The 22,133-nt window shown below is 38.9% G+C and overlaps 1 protein-coding gene across 3 annotated transcripts in view; it reads right to left on the bottom strand.

Moving 5' to 3' along the window:
• Positions 1 to 362: 362 nt before the first annotated feature.
• The window catches only part of LOC137589536 (anoctamin-1-like), a 51,561-nt gene continuing 29,790 nt past the window's right edge, over positions 363 to 22,133 (bottom strand). For all 3 annotated transcript variants that reach the window (XM_068307368.1, XM_068307370.1, XM_068307369.1), the window contains 11 exons: positions 18,547 to 18,621; positions 18,090 to 18,291; positions 16,893 to 17,004; positions 16,556 to 16,613; positions 16,356 to 16,456; positions 14,853 to 14,995; positions 10,733 to 10,885; positions 9,963 to 10,015; positions 8,468 to 8,646; positions 2,725 to 2,830; positions 363 to 2,182 (listed from right to left, as the gene is read on the bottom strand). In XM_068307368.1, coding sequence (XP_068163469.1) covers positions 1,808 to 2,182; positions 2,725 to 2,830; positions 8,468 to 8,646; positions 9,963 to 10,015; positions 10,733 to 10,885; positions 14,853 to 14,995; positions 16,356 to 16,456; positions 16,556 to 16,613; positions 16,893 to 17,004; positions 18,090 to 18,291; positions 18,547 to 18,621 — 1,557 coding nt within the window. In that variant the 3' untranslated portion in view covers positions 363 to 1,807. The remainder of the gene's footprint in view (positions 2,183 to 2,724; positions 2,831 to 8,467; positions 8,647 to 9,962; positions 10,016 to 10,732; positions 10,886 to 14,852; positions 14,996 to 16,355; positions 16,457 to 16,555; positions 16,614 to 16,892; positions 17,005 to 18,089; positions 18,292 to 18,546; positions 18,622 to 22,133) is intronic.

Raw genomic sequence — 22,133 nt, 5'->3', positions numbered from 1 at the left:
TAATAGGTGTGAAAGAAAGGAGAGCAGCTGGATGACCGACAGCATTTCATGAAATAACTTTCTATCTTGAGTAAATTCAATTCTAACTCCATTGAGTGCTCAGAGGAAATATCAGGTAAAAAAACCCCCCAACAACATTAACATTGTCAATTTTGGATCAAACATCAAAATTAAATTGTGACCAAAGACATGTTGTTGTTTTAAACCATTTCTAATGTTTTTTTCAGTTCGAGCAAAAGATTTATTTTTATTATGAACATCCTTCCATCCATTTTTATTTTATTTATTTATTTATTTTTTGCTGATGAGATGATCGTATTCGTCTCATCTTCAGCCTCTTGTCCACCTGGCGGGTCTGCTGGAGTCTATTCCCGCTGGCAACGGGCAAGAGGTGGGGTACACCCCAGATGAAACACCAGTTCCCCATGGAGCCACACGACCAAAAAACGCTCCTGTTAAAGAGGGAATGACTGTAAAGTAAAAAATATTTTGAATGACAATCAACACCGTCTGGGTTTGCTGAGAAAGTGGCCTCTATTTTATTATAAATGGACCTAAAGACGCCTAAAGAAGCGTCCAAAAGCTGGGCAACACTCCCCACCAAGGCGTTTTACATGTGAGCTTTAGCTCCTCTAGTACCTTCTACCTATTAGCTACCGACCTGTTAGAATTTCATACTGCTCATTCTGGTATTGAATGATTAATCTATGCTTTATTTCATCACTTGACAATGAAAAGAAGATTGTTATCTCATGTCTCATCACGGTCACTTTTTCAAAAGATGTGGCCCCCTTTAACTCTGTCTGCTTATTTCTTTTTTCAACCTTTGGCCGTCCTATTCCCATTACATGAAAAATAACTAAAAATAACTTGCAATCTAATCAGTCAAAAGAAAAAAAACATTTTGTGTCACAAATCAAATATTTCTACTACATTAGTTCGGTGATGAGAGGCATGCAGTAGTGTGCGATATGGGCATGCAGTGTTCAGCTGAACACAGGGCCGGGTGAGTGGAGAGAAACAACAGAAGAATGCCCTAACTGTACAGTTTTAGTCAAAAAGGATTCAAAAGTATCTGAAACACAATAAATGGTGTAAAGTAAATGATTCAGTTTCTTGGAAGGCTCATATGTGTTTTTTTAGTACCATGTATTGAAAAGTACAGAAAATGTGGAATGCTGTATTTGCTACAAGTTATGCTTAAAACAAAAATACATAAAGTGTATATGCACATAAAGCAGGAAAATTGAGACAATCTACAGTTCAATCCAATCAAAAAGAACAAAACAAAAATTATAATTAAAAAAAATCTGTCTGTACTGAATCTATCATCGCTTTCCTTTCTCTATCTCCAGGTTTGTCTAGGTTCTTCTAATATTCATTTGTTCAGCCTAATACAGTAATTATTGCTTGTCTACGCTATGAAGCAAGTGTGCCTCACTAAATGATTTATTTTTACCAAAAAGTAAAAATTATAACACTTTTATCAGGTAAACAGTCGGCGCAAACATCCATTCAAACAGCGTGGAAACTAAACATTTATCCACACTGGGTCCAATAAAGTCACATATTTGTTCAAAATGATGCTTAGATTTTATAAAATCACAGCACTACCGCATCACACACACACACACGCACACACACACACACACACACACACACGCGCGCACACACACACACACACACACACACACACCAGAATACAAAATACACAGGCAGAAACATTCATGGATTGAATAACCAGAGAAAAATGTAGTCCTGTCCCGCAGCTCGTCCAGAGCACCCCAGCAGGTTTGTGGTTCACACGCTACACCGCCGTGTGTCTAGAATTCTCATTTTTATTTCTGGGCGAGGGGGGGATGTTTCTGTGGCTGAAGCTGGCTGCCCTACACCTCACCCTGGCGCCTTCTCTATCATCGGACAAGCCCTGCGTTGGACCCGGAGGAAGAGTACTGTAACGTCCCGGCATGAAGGGGCCCTGACCCGGATGGAGCGTGTGCCCCCCCGGATAGAGGCTGGTATCCTTAGAGAACAGGCTCTGAATGAGCTGGAATTTCTCCTTCTCTTCCCGTAGGAACATGTCGACCAGGAGCTTCTTCTCCCGTTTCAGCTGCTCCATGATGGTTTTAGGAACATCAGGGATCACCCAGGCAACGACTAGACTCAGAAACATCACCAGATTCTGGAGGATGAAAGGTAGAAGAGTGATAGAGGGAATATAGTATAAAGCAGGTACCTGGAAAAAAAAAAGTCCTGCTGAAGCCTATCCCAGCTAGCTAACAGGCGTGAGGCAGGGTACACTCTGGATGAGATGCCAGCTCATCACGGGGTCACATGAAGGACAAACAATCGTTCACATCAGCTCCTCCTCTAATGTGTAGACTTGAAAGAAATGATCAGGAACAGGAACTCTGACATACAGTATATCTGACATATTTCATGTATTTAAACATGTGTTATGCTATTCTGGCATCCAGGTGAACAGAAAGTGAGACATTGGTCATTAACTGACTCAAGAAATCTGTTTATATTTCTGTAATATATCAGGAGAGGACTATAGGATGATCCACATACACAAAAACAGATTTTTAAAAAATTATAGTATTAATAATAATAACAATAATAATAATAATAATAATAACAACAACAATAATAATAATAATAATAATAATAATAATGATAAGATTTCAGGTAACTAATATATCAAACTGACTGAGGTCATACCTGGAAGAGAATGACGAAAGCCAGCCGAGCGGCCAGGACACACCAGTACTGTTTGGAGAACGTGTACGCATCCGGGGACCAGGGCGGTTCCCGGTAATCTTTATACCTGGATACAATCACATGAGGAGAAGAAGTCAAGCTGGTACGTGTGATCGTGAGCAGAAATACTGTGAAACAAAAGCGTCACTCACAGATACACAAACTTCCTTTTCCTCAATGTGTTCTTCAGCTTGTCTTCCAAATGAATTTCTCTTGACATGAATCAGGTCCCTCTTGCACTCAGCTTGACTCTCAACTTAGTCTCAAACATTTTATTAGGATTCCTTTCTATTTGTTTTCTTAGCAGTAAACATTTTTTATTATCCAATTTGAATGGTAGAAAATTCAAACCACATGTTTAGAGACAGGAAGATAGTTTAAAATGAGGACAATGAATTAAAGAGAGATAAGAAAGGAAAAGAATAGAGTGGAGCAGAGATAAGTGTTTTTAGTTTGTTTTTTTTCAGGGGCGGGGGTTGTTGGATATGAACAACCACTTTAAGAATTTATTTGTCTGAACAAGTTGAGGATGTGGTCTCATCAAATACATACACACACAAACACACACTAGTCTTAGCATATTTTTTTAAATTCAACACTGACCATCTCGTAGCTACAGGTGCTGTTATGTAACAAAACACCAATGATCCGTCCATCAATTTAATTTAATTTAATTCATTTTTTTTCTCTCGATTTATTAAAACAATTAATTTTCATTATTAATTTTATTTATTTTGTGTCTGTGTGCGCTCCAAAAGACCACATAGATGAAGACATTTGACCATGAGGTTTCCTGTTGGGTGCAATCACTCCTAAGGAGCATAAAGAGGGCCGACCCACTAGATGGGTTCATCTATAACACAACTGGATGCCATTATTCACATAAAAACTGTTAATGAGTACCTCAGCACTTCATCAAAATCAACTCTTAAACATTTTTTTTCAATTAAATTTCATCAGATCAACACTGAATGTTGAATATGCTGAATGCATTTTCTTTGCAGGGAAAATATGTTAAAGATGATTAGAAAAAAACAACAATTGTGGAATTCACATATACAAACATATTCATTTGTCCAGCACATTACTTTTAACATTTAGCCTTTAATGTTGAGACTGAACGACCATTGTTACTAAAGTAAAATGTAAAAATGTAAAGTAATAGAGAAACCTTTTCTCGATGTGGCCCGATGTAAACACAGGTTAGTAATGTCAGATTGTGTCCTGGACAAAGTTAGAAATCAAAGCAGAAACAACTTCTGCTGACATGTCCAAAAATAAAAAGTGTTATAAAAAAAAAAAAACTAAACCTTTTTTAAATTTAAAGTCTTCATCTGTATACATTTGAAACAAAATTGCAGGCTGGAAAGTTTTTATAACAACCCGTCTGGAGATGTGATACGGTTAGTAGAACTCTTTGGTCTCTATGTAATTGTTTAAACTGAGGAGAGTACTGGAGTAAAGACATCTTTATGTTACGGAACATTAAAGCTCCATTTTCTGTGTTATTTTAAAAGACTCATGCCATCCAAGAACAGCACATAGAAGTCCCTTCAAGTCAAGAGCTGGAAGGGGAATACGTTTCATGTTATCCTGGGAAATATCTTTACGCGGATACAAACCACTGAATGTACAGAAGAGAGGAAGACATCTGGATAAAGGTCAGCGATCACACTAGTTTCTCAAAAAACTGAAGGAAACCATCTCACCAATGCTTTTAGGCCCCCTAACGGTCTACACCCTTCGGCTTGTCCTTGTTACTTACTCTAAATTTACAATGAGAAGTTTTATAGTGTAGGTTTAATAAGGTGCAGAGTCATTACTTCATGCATGTAAACCTTTAAAATGTAGAGCACCCATCTTAAAGTCACTGGAACTGTGTTTTCACACAGCGGTTAAACAAGTTTAACCATTTTAACATTGATGTGACTGCTGAGATCATTGTCCTACGATAAGACACACACACACACACACACCGTCAGGAAAAAAAGCATCTGAGCCGTATAGTAGTATGCATGCGTGTGTGTGTGTGTGTGTGTATGTGTGTGTGGTAGCAGAGCCTTATGGTGTCTAAATCCTTCTCCATATACAGTCATGAGTGAGGAATGCTGGCCGGAGTCAACTCTGCTCTTCCTCTCTATCTTCTCCGATCTATTTGACTTCCTCTATCGTGTGGATCTGTGTGTTGCAGCATCTTATTGTCCTTCAACTTTCACTGTGCACCAACCTCACAAAGGAGCCCCCAACTCCCATACACAAACTTTACATCCCCGGGTGGAATTAAATATAAAACGTTATTGCCAAGTTATGCTACTTTCTCGTTCTCCCTTTCTATGTGTGTGTGTGTGTGTGTGTCTGTGTGTGTGTGTGTGTTTTCTAAACATTCCATGTTTGGTTATAATCATGCAGCTCTGCAGCAAATGGAGCATCAGGCGCTTTCATTCCTCTCAATGAGATTATGGTTCCTATATGAGGACGTGTGTTCCTGCTGCTTGAGCAGTGCCTCTTCAAATCTCACAGGAACTAAAGACACATTTATAGATCCACATGAAGCAGACCATTCCCATTTCCAAATCACAAACACACCATAACCTCTGTCATAAAACATGGTTCCTCTCAAGTAACACTTTAAAAGAATCTAATGATAAAACACGTGTCTTTTTTGTGTGTGTGGTTTTTAGCATCATGTGACTTTCTTTTCAGATGTTCCATCTGTTTCTTCTTTCTTACTTTTTTCCTATAATTTCTCTCTTTCTTTTTCCTTCCTTGGCTCAAAACATTCCAATTAGATTTAGACAGAAGAACGATCACTCACACCACTGCTGCTGCTGTTTTAGTGCTTCATTGTGCTTCATAGTGCTTCATTTTAGTGCTTCATTAATTCATTGGGAATGAATTAAGCTTCGGGGGCATCAATACAGAACCTTCGTGCTTCATTTTTATTCATTTCTGTTTCATATATGCAGAAAGGAAAAACACAATCATCCCACCGACATTCATGCATTTAAACATGACAACTGCTTGATTACAGTGCTTGATAATAACACTGACTTCTGACTTCAACGTCACATGAAATGAAAAGGAGAACACCCAGTCAGGAACAACATGCAGCAATGCATGGCACTGATCCAGCAGTCACTAAACTTAGAATTACATGTTATGTGGCACAAAGACCCAAGAGGATTCATTTTACATTTATCCATATAGGGCATGCAGATAATGTATCTCAATAAGGGAGTGCATAAGTCATTACACCCACTTGACTTCCTGGTGATAAGAGTGTGTTTTAGCCAGTGAACACAGTCCTGACACGAAGCAGATCCAACCCCAATCACAAAAATGATGGGAAACAACTGAACATGAATCCGTACAGCGACGTGAGTGTGGAATGGGAGTAGTCAGACCTTCAATCCAAATGTTAACAGCTACCTCCCTTCATTACAGCTTTAGACCGACAGCAATCAGAGACCCCACACACATCTCACAACTCATAAGTATTGAAAATGATTCAGTTGTTTTCGAAACAACTGTAGAAAATACTGTACATAAAGTCTATCACTGCAAGGGATGGGGATGATTTCAGAAGCTCTAAACTGTCCTTTGTTTTGTTTTATTCTCCATAATTTATTCTTTTCTGGCGTGTGTGTTTTTATTTTTACGTGTAAACGGCGCATACATTGATTTAAGACTAGTTCCTGTCAGTATGGAGCAAGAATGCCAAAAAAAAAGCTTGCTTGTAGGGAAACTCTCTCTTTCGTCCACACGGAGAGACAAGATGAGATAAATTACATCCATGTTGCAAAGGAATTTCTGTTGAGTTCAACTGGGACTCAACCAAGGATCTGAATAAATGTTTGTTTTTTACATGTAAAGCATTTCTTTAAGTTGTCGCAATACGGCTACGATGGTTGTACCTGCTGTTTTACTTATATATAATTCAGTCTACAATATGCATGACGTTTATAAGTCCTGCCTCGACATACTTTCTATTAAGTCCATTTCTTACTACATCTGCATATTTTCTAATACAAAATCAGCGATAAAAAGATGAACTGATATAAATGAAGCGTAAAACTGGTTCAGGGTTTCAGAGTAAAAGTTCATTTACCTCTAGGAATACTAATTTTAACCACCAGGCACACGTTTAAATCAAGCGCTCATTCAGAACTATAAATACAGTCCGATGCTCTGCCCGCTGGTGCAGAAACATTTATCCTGTCTCTGTTTTTAAATATGATTAAAAATGTAATACTTTAGTGGACGGCTTCTACCATGGCTTCCCTCTATTTATACAACCGTGTATTTCTCTTTGTTTCTACATCCTTCCCATCTTATCTATCATTAATATCGCCAAACCATTCGACACATGTTTAATTATCCATTCCCGACGTCTTCCGAACATCCCAGCGTGAATTTATGCGTGCAGGATAATAACCGGGAGAGAAACTAAAAGAAATGAAGTGTCTGACTGTCTGTCTGACATGTTTGGAATCACAGACGGTTAAGTCATTTGCCTCCACCCCAGAGGCATTGCCCACATCATAAGCTGCTAAAACACAGCATACACACAGTCACACACTGGAGACACACACACACACACACACACACACACCCTCGCTGGAAGCCGATGCTTCACGCCTTAATGACCTCCAGTATCTTGTCTTGTGTGAGATGTGACCACACCACATCCACACAAAGGCTGCTTTCTTGCATTGTCATTCCTTGAGGAGTTACGTAATAGCAGGTCGGCCTCTGTGGGCGCCGCCACATGACCTCTTCTTCTACAGTTCTTTATAGAGATATCACTCGTGAAAATGCACAGCAGATACAATAGTGCACTGTCTGTTTGGAGGAAGCGGCATCGTGAACAAAAACTCACTTACTTGTCACTTGTGGTGTGATTCTCGTGTTCACTGACAGTTCACCACATTCAGGCAAAGACAGTTTGGTTCTGGCTTCAAGGATCAAGATGGCAGCAGATTTCTCTGTTTTCTGTTGTTTAAGTGTAGATTAATTGTCTTATCTGTTTTGGTTCTTATTTGAATTATATTCTAATTATTCCCTGAGCCTGGTCTTCTTCTGCTCTAATGTGATGTTCACACCTGTTGGTGAGAATTTACTGAGTTTGTCCGATCGGCCGTCGGATCACACGATCCAGACGTGTTCTTCGCAGCGTTTTTTCATCGCCTACCCTACACTGACTGTAGGGTTGCTCCACCACTGAGCCACTTGCCTATGGATTCATGATCACTGACATAACCATAAATAGTGTTGATAAGTCTCTGACCAGCACTCTATGCATCTGCATTTGGGCCCTTTATGCTGAACTGAAACCCTGACGGATATCCTGTGATAAGTTTGCCTACCCAACTACAACCCCTTCAAAGGAGCGTCTTTGCAGGGCGTCCTAACCATAAATACAAGGAGCTGAAAACATCTGTGCAGTACATCCATTTTTGGGGTGTTTTTTTAGTGCTCAATGCAACTTTAAAAGGAAATATACCCAACAAGCAACTGCAAGTGGACAAGTGTCACATTCATTCAGATTTACACACAAATAAAATAATGAACAAAGGAAAACTGTCTGTGCACATGGTTTACTTTTGCTGAAAGCTAAATAATCACAATATTATTGATTCCTTGATTTATTCACCAAATTGGACCTGAAGCAATAAGTGTGTGTGTGTGTGTTGTGTGTTTTTACCGGCAGACAGTGATGATTCCATGCTCAGAGTTCTGCGGCGCCGTGCCAGGTTTAAAATTAGACACGTTGAAGTAGGAGAGTGTGTGGTCAATGAAGCCGTGCATGGTGCCGGTCTGACTGAACATGTACTGGTAGACAAGCCGAGGGACGAAGTCTGACGTGAAGGAGATCACAAAGGCCTCCAGAGAAGAAGAGAAGGGGAGAGTGAGAGAGTGAAACACTTCATAAGCACTGATAGAAAATACTGTATATACCATGAGTCTAAAATTAGTTTACTGACACGTAATCAGTTTAGATCAGCCTCTAGAAGTGATGGATGCAACATACAAGGCACAAAAAGGAGAATTATGCCCCCGCTTTCGCTCAGTTGGAGCTTCTAAGCGTGGCTTTATTGTGTGTCCAGAATAAATATAACCCTCTGCTGCTTGTTTCTCTCAATCCTTGAGAATCTCTTTAATATTAAAAGTAAACGGAGAGAAGTTTGGAGACAAATCCTGTACAAAAACCTCTTGACTCCATCAGCACATGGAGAATTTGACCTTCACAAATCACAATGTTATGGTGATTGTGAGTGACGATAAGTCACACCTCAGAGACAAGAAGAGGTTAAATCATCTATTAATAAGTAAGTAGAAAGAAAAACACCTACAGCACATCTCCTTCGAAGAATTCAAAAACTGTTAAAAACCTTCTGAGGGATCCTGGTAACCAACAAACAAACAGCAATAAAAATATGACTTCCTTGGCAGAAAGAGACGATTTTAAAAAAGTAGCTTCTTTTATTCTAAATGAGCCGAATATCACAAGACAGCGTTATTTTTGGGAATTTGAAACGAGATAAATAAAGTGAACTGGACTTGTTTATTCAACACAGAGCTCTGTCAGGACCTGGAAGACTGGGAACTTCCACATTCGAAGGGAGAGAAAATCTGCTTTTCATTTGATAATTAGGATTATGATGCGATAACCCATGAGAATAAGAATAATACAGCTGATACAATAAGACATGTTACACTGCAGGACATCATATGGAATGGCAGAGCTCCCTCCAGTGTCACAGAATGCATTTTATGTGTGTGTTTGTTCTTAAAAACACAGTTTATCTACACATATATTTAATCATAGAAGTAATACATCTACTGTTAATGATAAAGTATAGGGTCTGTACAGTAAAAAGGAATGAGAATCATGACTGTGACATATTTATTTCTTTATATTTTCTGTTTTGAATTAGAGTTTGACCCGATTGGTCATGAACTGTCCATCAAATGGTAGCAGCAAGGAAGAAAGCTGATTGGCTTAAGTCTGTCCACTAAATATGCTGTCCATGGTGCTGATGTCTGTTGGTATATACAGTACGTAAGTGTGTATTGTGGGTTCATGAAACAAAAATCATATCATGTAATAGACATCCTCCAGAATTCCTGCTTAACAGAATTTACTGTCAGAGCAGAGGAGATGTGTGGAGTGTGTGTGACGGCACAATAATACTCACATTTATTATGACGGAAAATTTTCCCATTCCACTTAGTATGTTGTACCATATACCTGTGGGGACAGGGAGAGAGAGATAAGGGTGAGAAGATGGGAAAGCACACTGAAAAAAATTAATACAAATAATACAAATAAATAAAATAAATATATAACTGCAACAATAAAAATAATAATAAAATAAAAATATTTTTTTAAAAAGCCCTTCGTCAATCAAGTATTATTATTGATTGAATATTTAATGTCTAGAGATTACCAACGTCATTCTGATTTATCATCAAAGTAATAACACTGTAAAAAAAATTACATCAGTAAATGTAATAGTTCACTTTTTATGTCTGGATGAAAGGGTTGTTTAGGATGGGGAAATTATCTTTATCACATGCATACATATGGGTGCAGGCCCAAAACACACACACGCACACACACACACACACACACACACACACACACACACACACACACGCACACAAACCCCCTTCACTGCCAAGACATTCAGCTAACCCTGGAAAAAGTCTTGTTTCTAGTTTTGTTGGTGAGTTTTGGTGTCCTACGGTTTTTAAAATGATGCCTCTAGACGGAGGACACATCAGTTTGAGTGACTTTTTATGATGCTTTAAAATGTTTCACATAAGCGCAGGACCACTAGAAACTCCCCTCCTATTCTGTGTCATGTTGGCTGTTAAAATGTTTATATAGAACCACATCAATCCAATCCGCTGCCAGAATACTGGTCATGTGGTATTAATAACCAACTTATCCTCTTCATCTTACCGATGTCTTTAGCACGGACTGCGACTGGCCTCCGTAGCTCTGTAACAAACTTCTTGGCGTCCAGTCTGATCTCGATGACGTTGTTGAGCAGAGCAAAGACAGGAGCGAGCGGGAAGGAGGCCACAAACAGAGACACGAAACCAAACTGGATAACTGTAAAAAAAAAAAAAAAAAAGGATGAGAATCATGAAACAAACTACAGTATGAGTGGATTTATCTCACCAAAAACTCTTAAATGCACCAATGATGATGATCACGATGATGATAATTGTTTGTATTGAAGAAAAGGCCATATTTTGCATTAATTCCTCGCATTAATAGTTTTTTTCTCATCCATCTTTATCACAAAGAACATTCTAGTTCAGGTATTTTTCACTTAGGTCGACACAAAACTTCAATTCATTTTCAATGAGGTGCGTTTCTTGAGCAGATTTTCTGAAAATCGTGCTGGTATGTATAAGATAAGATTTCATGAAGTCAGAGTTTGATAACGCCGGCTGGTAGGAAGAAGAATTTACTGTGGGGTCATGTAATGCTATAAAAACCCAGAAGGATCCCAGTTCTGAATGTTAGGACCATATATACTACTTTACAACATTCTGTACATTCTCAACGTCCTTTTCTGCTATTGGACGGCAAAGATAGATGTTCACATGAGAAAGGAATCAGAATCAAAAGAACTGACGCTAGATGGACATTCGTGAACGGTCAGTGGCCTGGATTGGAGTCTCGCTGTCTGTCCGCACCCCCCCCACCCCCAGTAGCTGGGATGAAGCCTTTTAAGGTTAAACATTCCACTGCACCAGCTAAACCGGGACTTTTTCATAAAGCAGCTGGTAGAAATATGCGTGTATATGCATATCTATGCTGTGTGTGCGTGCGTGTGTGTGTGTGTGTGTGTGTGTGTGTGTGTGTGTGTGTGTTTTCAATTATGGAAATCTGTCTGATTATATAACCCCCACTCACAACATCCATGACTAATAGTTAAAATGAAGTTGTGTGACTACATGTCCGGTTCACAGTCACGCTGTGGTGTGTGTGTGTGTGTGTGTGTGTGTGTGTGTGTGTGTGTGTGTGTGTGTGTGTGTGTGTGTGTGTGTGTTGCGCTGTGTGGCTGATGGCAGCTGCCTCTTTAAACACTGTCAACTTAAACAATAAGTTCAATAACATCAGGCGCCTTTTAAAACTTCCAGTTTTCCTTCAAGAACAGGAAGGTCAGAGGTCAAGTGTCCACATAAAGAGTGTGAGAATACAGATTCCATATGGACTTTTAATAGCGTAGCTCCAGAGTTCATCATCTTAATGCTATCTTATTAGCGGGTAGACTAAAGGAATTTCCCTGATAATTTATTTTTTTATTTTCTATATTTCCTCACTTTATTTGTGGCTGCATGAACGCACATAGAGGACTCAAAGGACTTTGTCTAGGTCGCTACCCATTGCCATTGCCCAACACTCCGATCAGTGGCGAATCAATATATTTATCCTGAAGATATTTGTGCACACATAAAGTTTGGTCTCTTTCTTCCTGTTTTCCAGCGTCACATAAATCTCTGATCACCAACTACCGACATCCACCTGCTTCCTGAAGTCAAAACATCGGAGAAAGACGAGGCGGCGGCTTCACGGCTCAGAGCAGTGCAACTTTAGCAGTGTGAGAATGGGGATTTCCAAAGAGCCGGAGACTGACGGCTTCACCTCAGGATGCCACGGCAACACAAAAGAGAAGCCAGGAAGAGAATATGCCGGTGAAGCAGCGAGCGCTGGAGGGTACGCTTAGAATAACCTTGTGATGTACCTGAGCCGGGGTTGACGGGTTCGCGTCCGGCCCCAGTTGCACACACACGAAGAAGGCACACACATATTTACACAAGCACCCAGGTATCACATATACAAGCATACAAACACGCAATAATGGGTGAACACAGTGCTGGAATCATGCGTAGGGAGTTCTGACATTCCTTCCTGCGCCCCGAAGCAACATCAGCTCCGTCTTTTTTTTCTGCTCCATCCTGACTCCATTATTATTTCACAGCATGACCTGAAGTCTGAACACGCTGTCCTCCCCCCTGGAACCACTGCTATGATGGGCTTATTGATGATTCACTCCACCAATAAATTGTTTAAGGGAACAGTTGAGTCTTTTGTCAGCACTCCTCAAGTGAACACAAACTTGTGAACTCAGGAGTGAAGAGCAGGAATTTTCACACATCAGTTGTGTCTCGAGTTATTTTTATTCCACCTCTGTCCTCATATCAGAAATGCTCCGTCTTAAGCACATGATGGAAACAGCTGGGTCATCAAATGCCTTAAATAATAGTTCATATATACTGTATCTCTAAAGTTTTAAAAATTCTTCTCTGGTGATGTGACGTTTCTGCAGAAATCTATATTTTCTGGATCAATCGGTTTCCTCTTTCTATTCATCAGAAACTCCGGACAAGTGTTTTTGCCGCAGCAATGTTTTTTTTTACCTTATTAAAGTGGCAAGATTTTACTGATGATCTGAGAAAAATGACATGAAATCAAAATCTAGCACTGACAACCATTTTAATGAGCTTAATATATTTATAAGGCAACTTATAAATATAGTTATGACAACAAAAAACTTATAGTCAAAAGTTAACAGTCAATATCAGTCATTGTTTGTCAGTGTTTACCCTTGAAAAAAGTAGTTTCACCACATCTCACAGATTTATTTTTTCCCACTAAAGGTTATGACTGAGTTGGTGCAGTCCAAAACCTGCAGGTGTTAAACGCGTCCATAAAATAACTTTCACCTCACCGGCAGTGAACCAGGACAACTTTAACAGGAAACAACTGTTTCCTCATTTCATGGAAAAATGTATAACAAATGAGAATAATTGACCGTAGTTTTATTATAATTTCACTCTCCCATACAGAATTTTCACAGATCTGATTCTATCTTCGTCACAATGAAATTCAGTGTGATTTACAGGTTCTTTTCTCACCATGCTTCATTTGTGCTGTTAGCCATGAGCCTTCTACAAATGAATTACAACGCTTTATTAACTTTATTATACATTAACTTCATTATTTATTTTCACGCTTTATTCAGTGTTTATTCATAATGCGTGGAATAATCGAAAGTGTACTGCGATCGTAATCAAGAATAAAGTATGAGCAGTTTTAACATCAAATGCGATGAAAACATAAACACAAACAGCTGCTCTCTTTTTACTACTTATTCATGAGGCTCCAAGAAAATCAACAAAATCTGTTTGACGGGCACTGGAGAGAGCAAAATAATACGACCCTGGATATTTACCGTCTTTGATTTCAAGGCTAAACATCAAAAAACTGATTTAACTACACAACTGAGACTGATTACGCATGAGGGGGGGAGAAACCATGAATGTGTTACACTCTCTGTTTATGTGTTCTGGTACGTGATGGACGTGAATGTAAATGTATGCAATGTGTGCACGTCTATGAATTTAACTGGTTTGATTAAATGACAAAACTCATTTGATTGCACTTCACAAAACTGATCATTGAAACAAATCACAGTTTTTCGACTCTTTGCTATTTAGACAATTCCAACGTTTCATTTTGATCTTATTCAGCTACAAAATGTTTGATTGTTGTTGGTTTTTTTTACATCCAATATTACAACACTACTGATGATGTGTGGTGACAGATTACGATCACGGATAAATGAAGATGACCAGAGTCAAAAGAAGACAGGAAGCAGATCTCCTGTGTCAAAATAAAAGCTTCATAATTTATTATACGCCTCTGCTCCTTGTCAGGTTAATGTGATCCATTTAAGATATTTAAATGCTGCTGGAAGGTGTAATAAGGCTCTTGATGAACATTATAAATATATCCTACATCCAGATGCTTCATAGTCCAGGTGTTGTACTTTCACAATCCTTTTGGTCCTTGAAGACACAAATTACACGGGTGACATTCAAGGCTAATAATTTTAAATACGTGTCGGTGCCTAAATGGCTGCAGGCTGTTTCTCTTTCTCTTTGTGTGTGTGTGTGTGTGTGTGTGTGTGTGTGTGTGTGTGTGCGTGTGTGTGTGTGTGTGTGTGTGTGTGTGTGTGTGTGTGTGTGTGTGTGTGTGTGTGTGTGTGTTCATCTAGACTCACTCATCTCCATGTATTCAGGCGTGAGGCCTTCAAAGGGGGCCAGGGCGTAGTCCAGCTTCCACTGCTGAGGAGGCCGTTCCTCCTTTCTCTCCTCCTCTGTCGACCCTTTATCCTTTATCGCACGCACCAACTTCTTCAACTTCCTGTGAGAAGACAGGAGGAGGATAAAGTGAGAAGAGGAAATAAAACATGTATATACGCTATAATCTGTGAGTTATAAAATAAACTCATGTAAAGAAGGCGTGCCTGATAAGTTAAAAAAAATCATCTAATTCCTTACAGGGATGGAAATCAATTGTCTGACATTGATTTTTGTGTTTGTTTGTGCTTGTTTATCTGTTCTAACATAAATCCTTTTAATTTGTCAGGTTATTAAACCCACAGAACTCCATCAATCAAGGATCAAACTATCCGATCAATAAAGAAAAATAACATCAAACACAAGTCAAGACATTAACTTTGTTCAAAAAAACTTTCATCAGAGTTAAATTTGGCTTAATTACTGCATTGTGGGAAATGTAGTTTTGGTCAAAACACACTCTTGACCTATTTATTTTTAGACACTCTGACCTTTTATGCTCTCGTGGGCCACATAAAATGGTCTGGCGGGCCACGTTTGGCCCCCGGGCCTTGAGTTTGACACATGTGAACTAGAGTATTGAAATGTTTGATTGCAACTCACACAGTATCGATGACGCATGTGTATCCTTCCTGTCTCAATTAAAGAAGGTGTGTCATTCTGGAAAACCCTGCACTCCATTCTAATAGCTGCATGAGGTCCCATTTGTCCCAATGACTCAACAATACTGTCCTGAGGGGTTCCTCATGGCAACAAATGCACATATGATTCAATAAGTTACATTTATGGAGCAGTCACTGATGAGTCCACGAACCTGAATCCTCTTTCTGTCCAATGTTTTCCTGATATGAAGAAAACAAGTGAAAACCTCTGCCGTCATCGTAAAGATTCCCCATAAAGCTGGACACCAGGTCACCCCACACTGCACAATGGGGTTCACAAATGTGGATGCTTTTTAGTAGATGAATATGAAGCAGATATGTTGACGGTATGTAGAAGATTATGGTGGTGCGTGCTCTGGCCCGCTGGGACACCCTGAAGAAAGTTGGGTGAAGCTGACCAGACAGGTCGGAGGGTCAAGTTATGCTCAGAGCAAACTTGACGCTGGAACCTGAAGTCAAACCTCTGTTATAAACTGACTTCTTGGATTTGCATGTAAAAGCTGAACGACCACACAAGATAAAACACCAGTGCACCGACATGTGAGGAATGTTACTAACAAGAAAGGGGAGGGGGGGTCTCTTTAAAGTGCCTGTGACTAAACATGTATGCATGTGGGTATGTATTTAAAGTGCACTGCTTCTACTATTGCACCTTTGATTATATTGTTTGTCCATTTTGCTATTTGCATTCCATTTCTTTAGAGCATAAAGCGAGTCTGAACGTGTTACTGACAGAGCAGAAGCAGAGGATCGTCTACTTACGGGATGCCGATTTCAAAGATGTTGTTCTGTATCAGCTGCTTTCCCAACATGATGATGCTGAGCTGGATGCACAGCTCAATGAGGCAGCCTCCCGGCGCACACTGGGGGGGACATCAGACTGTATTTGCAGACTTACTCATCACATCATATTATTTTATGCCAAATAGAAAGAAACTGGGATACACAGTTGTATGACAAACCTCTTCCATCCGATAATCATTAAAGACATAAACATAATTTCCAGGTCGACCAGCAAACCTGGAAAAAAAAAAAATACACAAATGCACAATGAGGACTGAGACTTTCACCCTGTTTACACCTGATATTGACAACCTCCAGATGTGTTAATGCAGATCAAAGCGCATTCTAATCACATTGCATGTGTGTGTGTGTGTGTGTGTGTGTGTGTGTGTGTGTGTGTGTGTGTGTGTGTGTGTGTGTGTGTGTGTGAGAGAGAGAGACAGATTTTTTTCTATCGATATAAGTTTTGTGATTTTTTTTTTTTTTTTACGCGAACAAGCAAATTGCAGGACTTACCGTCCCTTGAAGAAAGCTACATAAAAGATTGGTGCATATGCGTTCATGAACTTGAGCAAGAAGGCTTTCAGGATGAGACGCTCCTCGAAGTTGGTTTCTGTTTTAGGAATCTCTGCAAAAAAAAAAAAGGTAAAATAGGTCAAATTGACAAGTGTGAAGACAGCAAGAGAATAACGAACAAGTTGAAGCACATGAAGTCAAAAGTATTTATAGTAAATGAAATGTGGCCCATATTATATGTCATAAAGGGGTTTTGTGTATGTAGATCTATACGCCTGTTCTGAGGACGGTGGGAGTCGTCAAGTCAGTTGAGTTTTATGACTTGAATGATCACCTAAAACATTTTGATTATTTTTCTGATAAAGATGTTAAGGAGATTTGGTGGAGGTGATGGAATTCTATCACGTTAAGACTAAATAGATAATAATAGATAATAAAGTGATTGAATCCCCTGTAAGGACATTTTTGTATATTATACAATTAGTTATATTCCTAAGTTTATTTTTATTCCAATCTGTGACAAATTTTTAATTTAGTTCCTTTTCGATAATGTTTTGGTGTTATCTGGATAGATATCTAAAATATGGAATCAAGTGTGAAAAACATTTTGATTAAGACATTATTTTTACTTTACCTTGTATGGTTTATTTCTTTATGTATAGATATGCCTTTGATTTAAATTTAGTTTTGCTTTATGTCAAGATATTTCAAAAGTATTTATTAAATGTTTGCCACATATGCTATGAGACTGGGTGTATATGCCTGCTTAAAGCACCAGTCTGTAGATTTATAAGAATAAAAAACAGAAATTGAAAGTAATATTCAAAATAACGCATTTATTAATGAGCGAGTGTGTTTTTGCTACCTGTGTGAAAAAATCTTTGCGTTAATATTTAAAAAGTCTATTTCCTTTGACTCCATCATGAAGCTGATGAATGTTAGTTTTGAATAAATATGTCATAAATAAAGTTTAAAGAAATAAGGATGGACATAAAATTGCCAAATGATTAACTGACAAGTGATTTTGTACTAGAAATAATAAATATTATAAAAAGTCGAATCAGATTACACTTCTTTACCTTTATTGCTCAAGTTTAAATGACAATCCTAAAACTGGCATTATGACAAAGCCTTCAGTATAACGATAAAGCCACTAGGTGGTTCCATCAGAGTAAATGACTGCATGTGTTTCTGTACCGAACTCAGTCAGCCACAAAGCCACAGCGCCGTAGATTTCATCCAGGATCAGAATAACCACCAGATTGATGATGACTGCAGTGGCCGTCACTGTTACCCGGACGTTGGACTTGGTCTCCGGGTCGGGGCTCATCGCCATCAGGGCCGACACTGTTATGCGGTAGATGATGACGCCAAAAACGGCTGAAAATGTCAAGCCAAACTGAGAGCAGATGGAGAAAAAGGTAATAAATTAGTCATGACTTAAACATATTTGTCCAATACACACTGTGGAGAGGCTGCAATTAATATTGCAAAGAATACACCAATGTAGGTCACTCAGAACCATTTATGTAAAGTTCCTCTGTCATATGCAGGATAATTTTTTCTATTTAAAGTGCTTTCATTCCTTCATTCCTTTTAAAAAAAAAATGCATGGGAAAAATAAAATCATGAATCTTTTTCTTTATGTACAAACCATGAAGAGGATAGAGGAAACGTTGATGAAGTATCCAGGGAGACGGTCTTTCCAGGTCAGCTTCTCTATTGCAGCCTGACAGGAAGAACAGGGAGGGGGCCGGAGGCGGGAAACAAAAAAAGTTGGCTGTTACTCAAACAATGGTCAATGCTTCATCAATCTTTGGTGGGATAGTGATGATGCAAAACACTGAGCCGCCTACTCAGATCAGACATCACACACAAAACAAATGTCTTTACAAATTTCTTTCAAATGTTATGTGATAATAGTTGGTTAGTTAAAGAAGCAGCATCTGTATTTCACCGCCTCCACAGGAAATGTCATGACATCTCAACAGAGAGACATAAAGGAGCACAATAGCTCATTTCACCGTCAGCATCCTCGATTTAGAGATCAGCTCGGAACAAATGTTTTCATTTAATGGACTCTAACATGCCCAGACAAACCACAGCCAACGAGGCATCTGTCTTAGATCCTTCAGATCTGACTTGGAAAAATGTTAATAAGGAAGTTCTGAATTAGTGAAGGTATTTTTTGTAAAACAAACATTAAACAAACAGTAAAATATAGCAAATGGAGACATAAAAGTTTTTGTGTCACTTTGAAAAGTTGAACTGGGTTACCCCGCGTTGTGTTTTTCACTGATAATTTTCATGCTTGGTCTTAGATTATAATGTTCATTGAAAATACAGTTTAAATTCTCTTTCCGCATAGATTCAAGCAATTTTTGGGAGATCAGGATGGTATGGCGTTACAAAGGGGAGACAGAAAAAACGTTTCCTGACACTCTCTAACCTGCTGACCCCAACCTTGTAGATCCCACACGAGTGTGTTTGGTGTGACACCCTGACCCTAAAACCACCGGGGACGATAACCTACTGTTATCATGAAGACAAGCTTCTTCTCTCGTCTGTCTGTGGGCTGATGCTCACACACACACGCACGCACGCACACACACACACAGACACACACACACACACACACACACACACACACACAGACACACACACAACGAGACACACACACACAGACACACACGTGCGTATTAGCAACTCAACAGCACCATCTAGTGAATAATGTCGCACATTGCAGCCAGCAGTAAACACCACTTACTTGTCTGCCTTTAAATCCCATGAGAAATGGTATTCCCCCCCCAAAAACAAAAAAATAACAAAAAATTACAAAATAATTAAAAAACACTTAAATTATTAGCAGAAATAAGTGCTAACTGTATTGTAAGCCTTCATTTGCTGTCCCTTTTACTCTCATGTGTTCTGTGGTGATGGATTATTCTAGTCACAGTAATAAACAACATATGGAGCCATCATAGACATACAGTGGAAGTATCAGTGGTTAAGAGTTGAACTGACTCTGTCTACAACCTGTGATGATGATTCTATAGCATTAACAACTCCTGATGCTGCTTTTGTAACACAAAACAAATATAATAATTAAAACCCTGTTTCCAGAGTATTTAAGAGATGACTACTAAATAAAACCAAATAAAACAGTTAAAGAACAACTTGACTGAAATTTGCTTTATTTCATAGACACCTTGAAGAGTTTCTATAATTAATTACTATTACTAAAATAACAGTCAGGGTTGGGTTCAGATCATTTGTAATGTCTGTTGAGGAAATTACTAATAAATATTAATGTCTGTTGGCTAAAAATACTTCTCCCTACACTTCCACACGTAATAAAGTATATTTTTCACATCCATTATCACGGTCTGCAGGGAAATGAAGGAAAGATACATGTGAAGATGACATATTCCACCTGAATCCTCCATCATCAGTATCTAACATGACGTATTCTCCATTTGGATTATATCTGTTTGGATGTATGATATGGAGAAGATGGACAACATTTACAGTCACCATGAAATCCTCTTTCTGGAATACTGTGGAAAAATCCAAAAGATGAAAGGAACAACTATTTTTCATGGTTAAGAATGTGTATCTATTGGTATAACTAGTATTTATAGCAGCTACATGAGATGTGTGACACAACATGGACCATATGCTAAAGAACTATCTGACCCTTCACTTTTCCTCCTGCTGCTATTCATTCCACCTGAAGTCTGGGTGAATTTAAAATATTGTTTTGTTTTAAAATTAAATTACATTTTCAACTTTAATTTCTTTTCATTTGTTTTCCTTCTTATGCCGTTGTAAGTGCCTTTGAGATAAAGTGTTTCCCAAGCACCAGAACCTCCATGCCTGTTGCCTTTGCATCTCTACGATTAATCAAAGTAGACCGTTGCAGACACAAATACTTTTCCACGAATACTTTTCAATGAGAAAAGTGATTGTCATGTTGTGTCAGTCAGAAACAGAACAAGTCCAGGTGTCATCAAAGAGGGATTCATACATTTGTGTTGCTGTTTCTCTATTTCAGCCCCAAATGGACGAACAAACTTCAAGTGTTTGCAATCTGCAATCACAATGCTAGATCCCATGGGTGTGTGTGTGTGTGAGTGTGTGTAACACAGTTGGTTGGGGACAGCTACCAGAGAGACTGACAGCAGTAAATGGGTCGGTGTTATATTTGGTTTGTCACCTCCGTTGAGAAAAGCCCAATAAAGCCTCCACCATGTGACAGTCTCACTCATAGTCTTTCTTTTTCTGTGTCACTCGCCCCCTCTGTTCATCCTCCAGTCTCCATCTCTCCGTTTCTTCATCTCTGGGTGTCCGTAACCCATTTTCTCACAACGAATACACTTTTGAGGAATTGCTTTACATGATGTCACATGAGTCTGATTGGTAGAGACACAAATGTGGGACAAATCCCTCACTTCTAGGACTTGACCATAAGACTTCCATAAACCCATTTAGTGAAATATTTTTAAAAAAAATCTGAATAACACTCTAACAGTAAAAAAAAAAAAAGAATACATTTGTCAATGAAGGCATCAGTTCAGATTTTTAGTGAAAGATTTTTGTGTTTTAGACGACTCTGGTCTCAGAATGCAGTTAGGAAACACAGTACTGACACCCAAAAGAGGGATGTCATTGGTGTGAAGAAGAAATGACTGTACTAGTGTAGCTGATGACTTTCTGGACGGCCCTCGAAGTGCAAAAAAAATCCAGAATTACGGGTATTCCATAGGGATTGTCATATCTGCGTCAGCGGATAAAGCGGTGATAAGAAAAATGGATGGAAAACCTACATTTGGACAAGCAGGTGGAGTGATTCAAATTGTGTTCATGCTAAAGTTTCATGTCGACGCGAGTTACAACATGTACTTACTTTGAAAGCAGAGGAACGAGACACTAAATTAAATACCAGTTTATAAAAATGGAACTGGATGTTGACTCATTTTCAGTAGCCATGACATCTATGTGTGTGTGTGTGTGTGTGTGTGTGTGTGGGTCTATTTTCAGCCCTTTGGATGTGACTCAAATCATTAGCATCGACGGCTGTTTGTCAGTGTTGTCTAGACTTCAAAGTGCCAACAGCATCGCTGTAACTTTGGACACTAAATAGCCATGAACAAATACAGACGGGTCTGACTCTTCACAGTAGTCTGATTACATCAGAGGGGTACCAAGAGTAAAACACACTCATCATAAAATAAACACAAA

The sequence above is a fragment of the Antennarius striatus genome, chromosome 22 (genome assembly GCF_040054535.1).
Source record: "Antennarius striatus isolate MH-2024 chromosome 22, ASM4005453v1, whole genome shotgun sequence".
NCBI classification, from domain to species: Eukaryota; Metazoa; Chordata; class Actinopteri; order Lophiiformes; family Antennariidae; genus Antennarius; species Antennarius striatus.
This window is presented reverse-complemented; position numbering and strand designations above follow the sequence as displayed.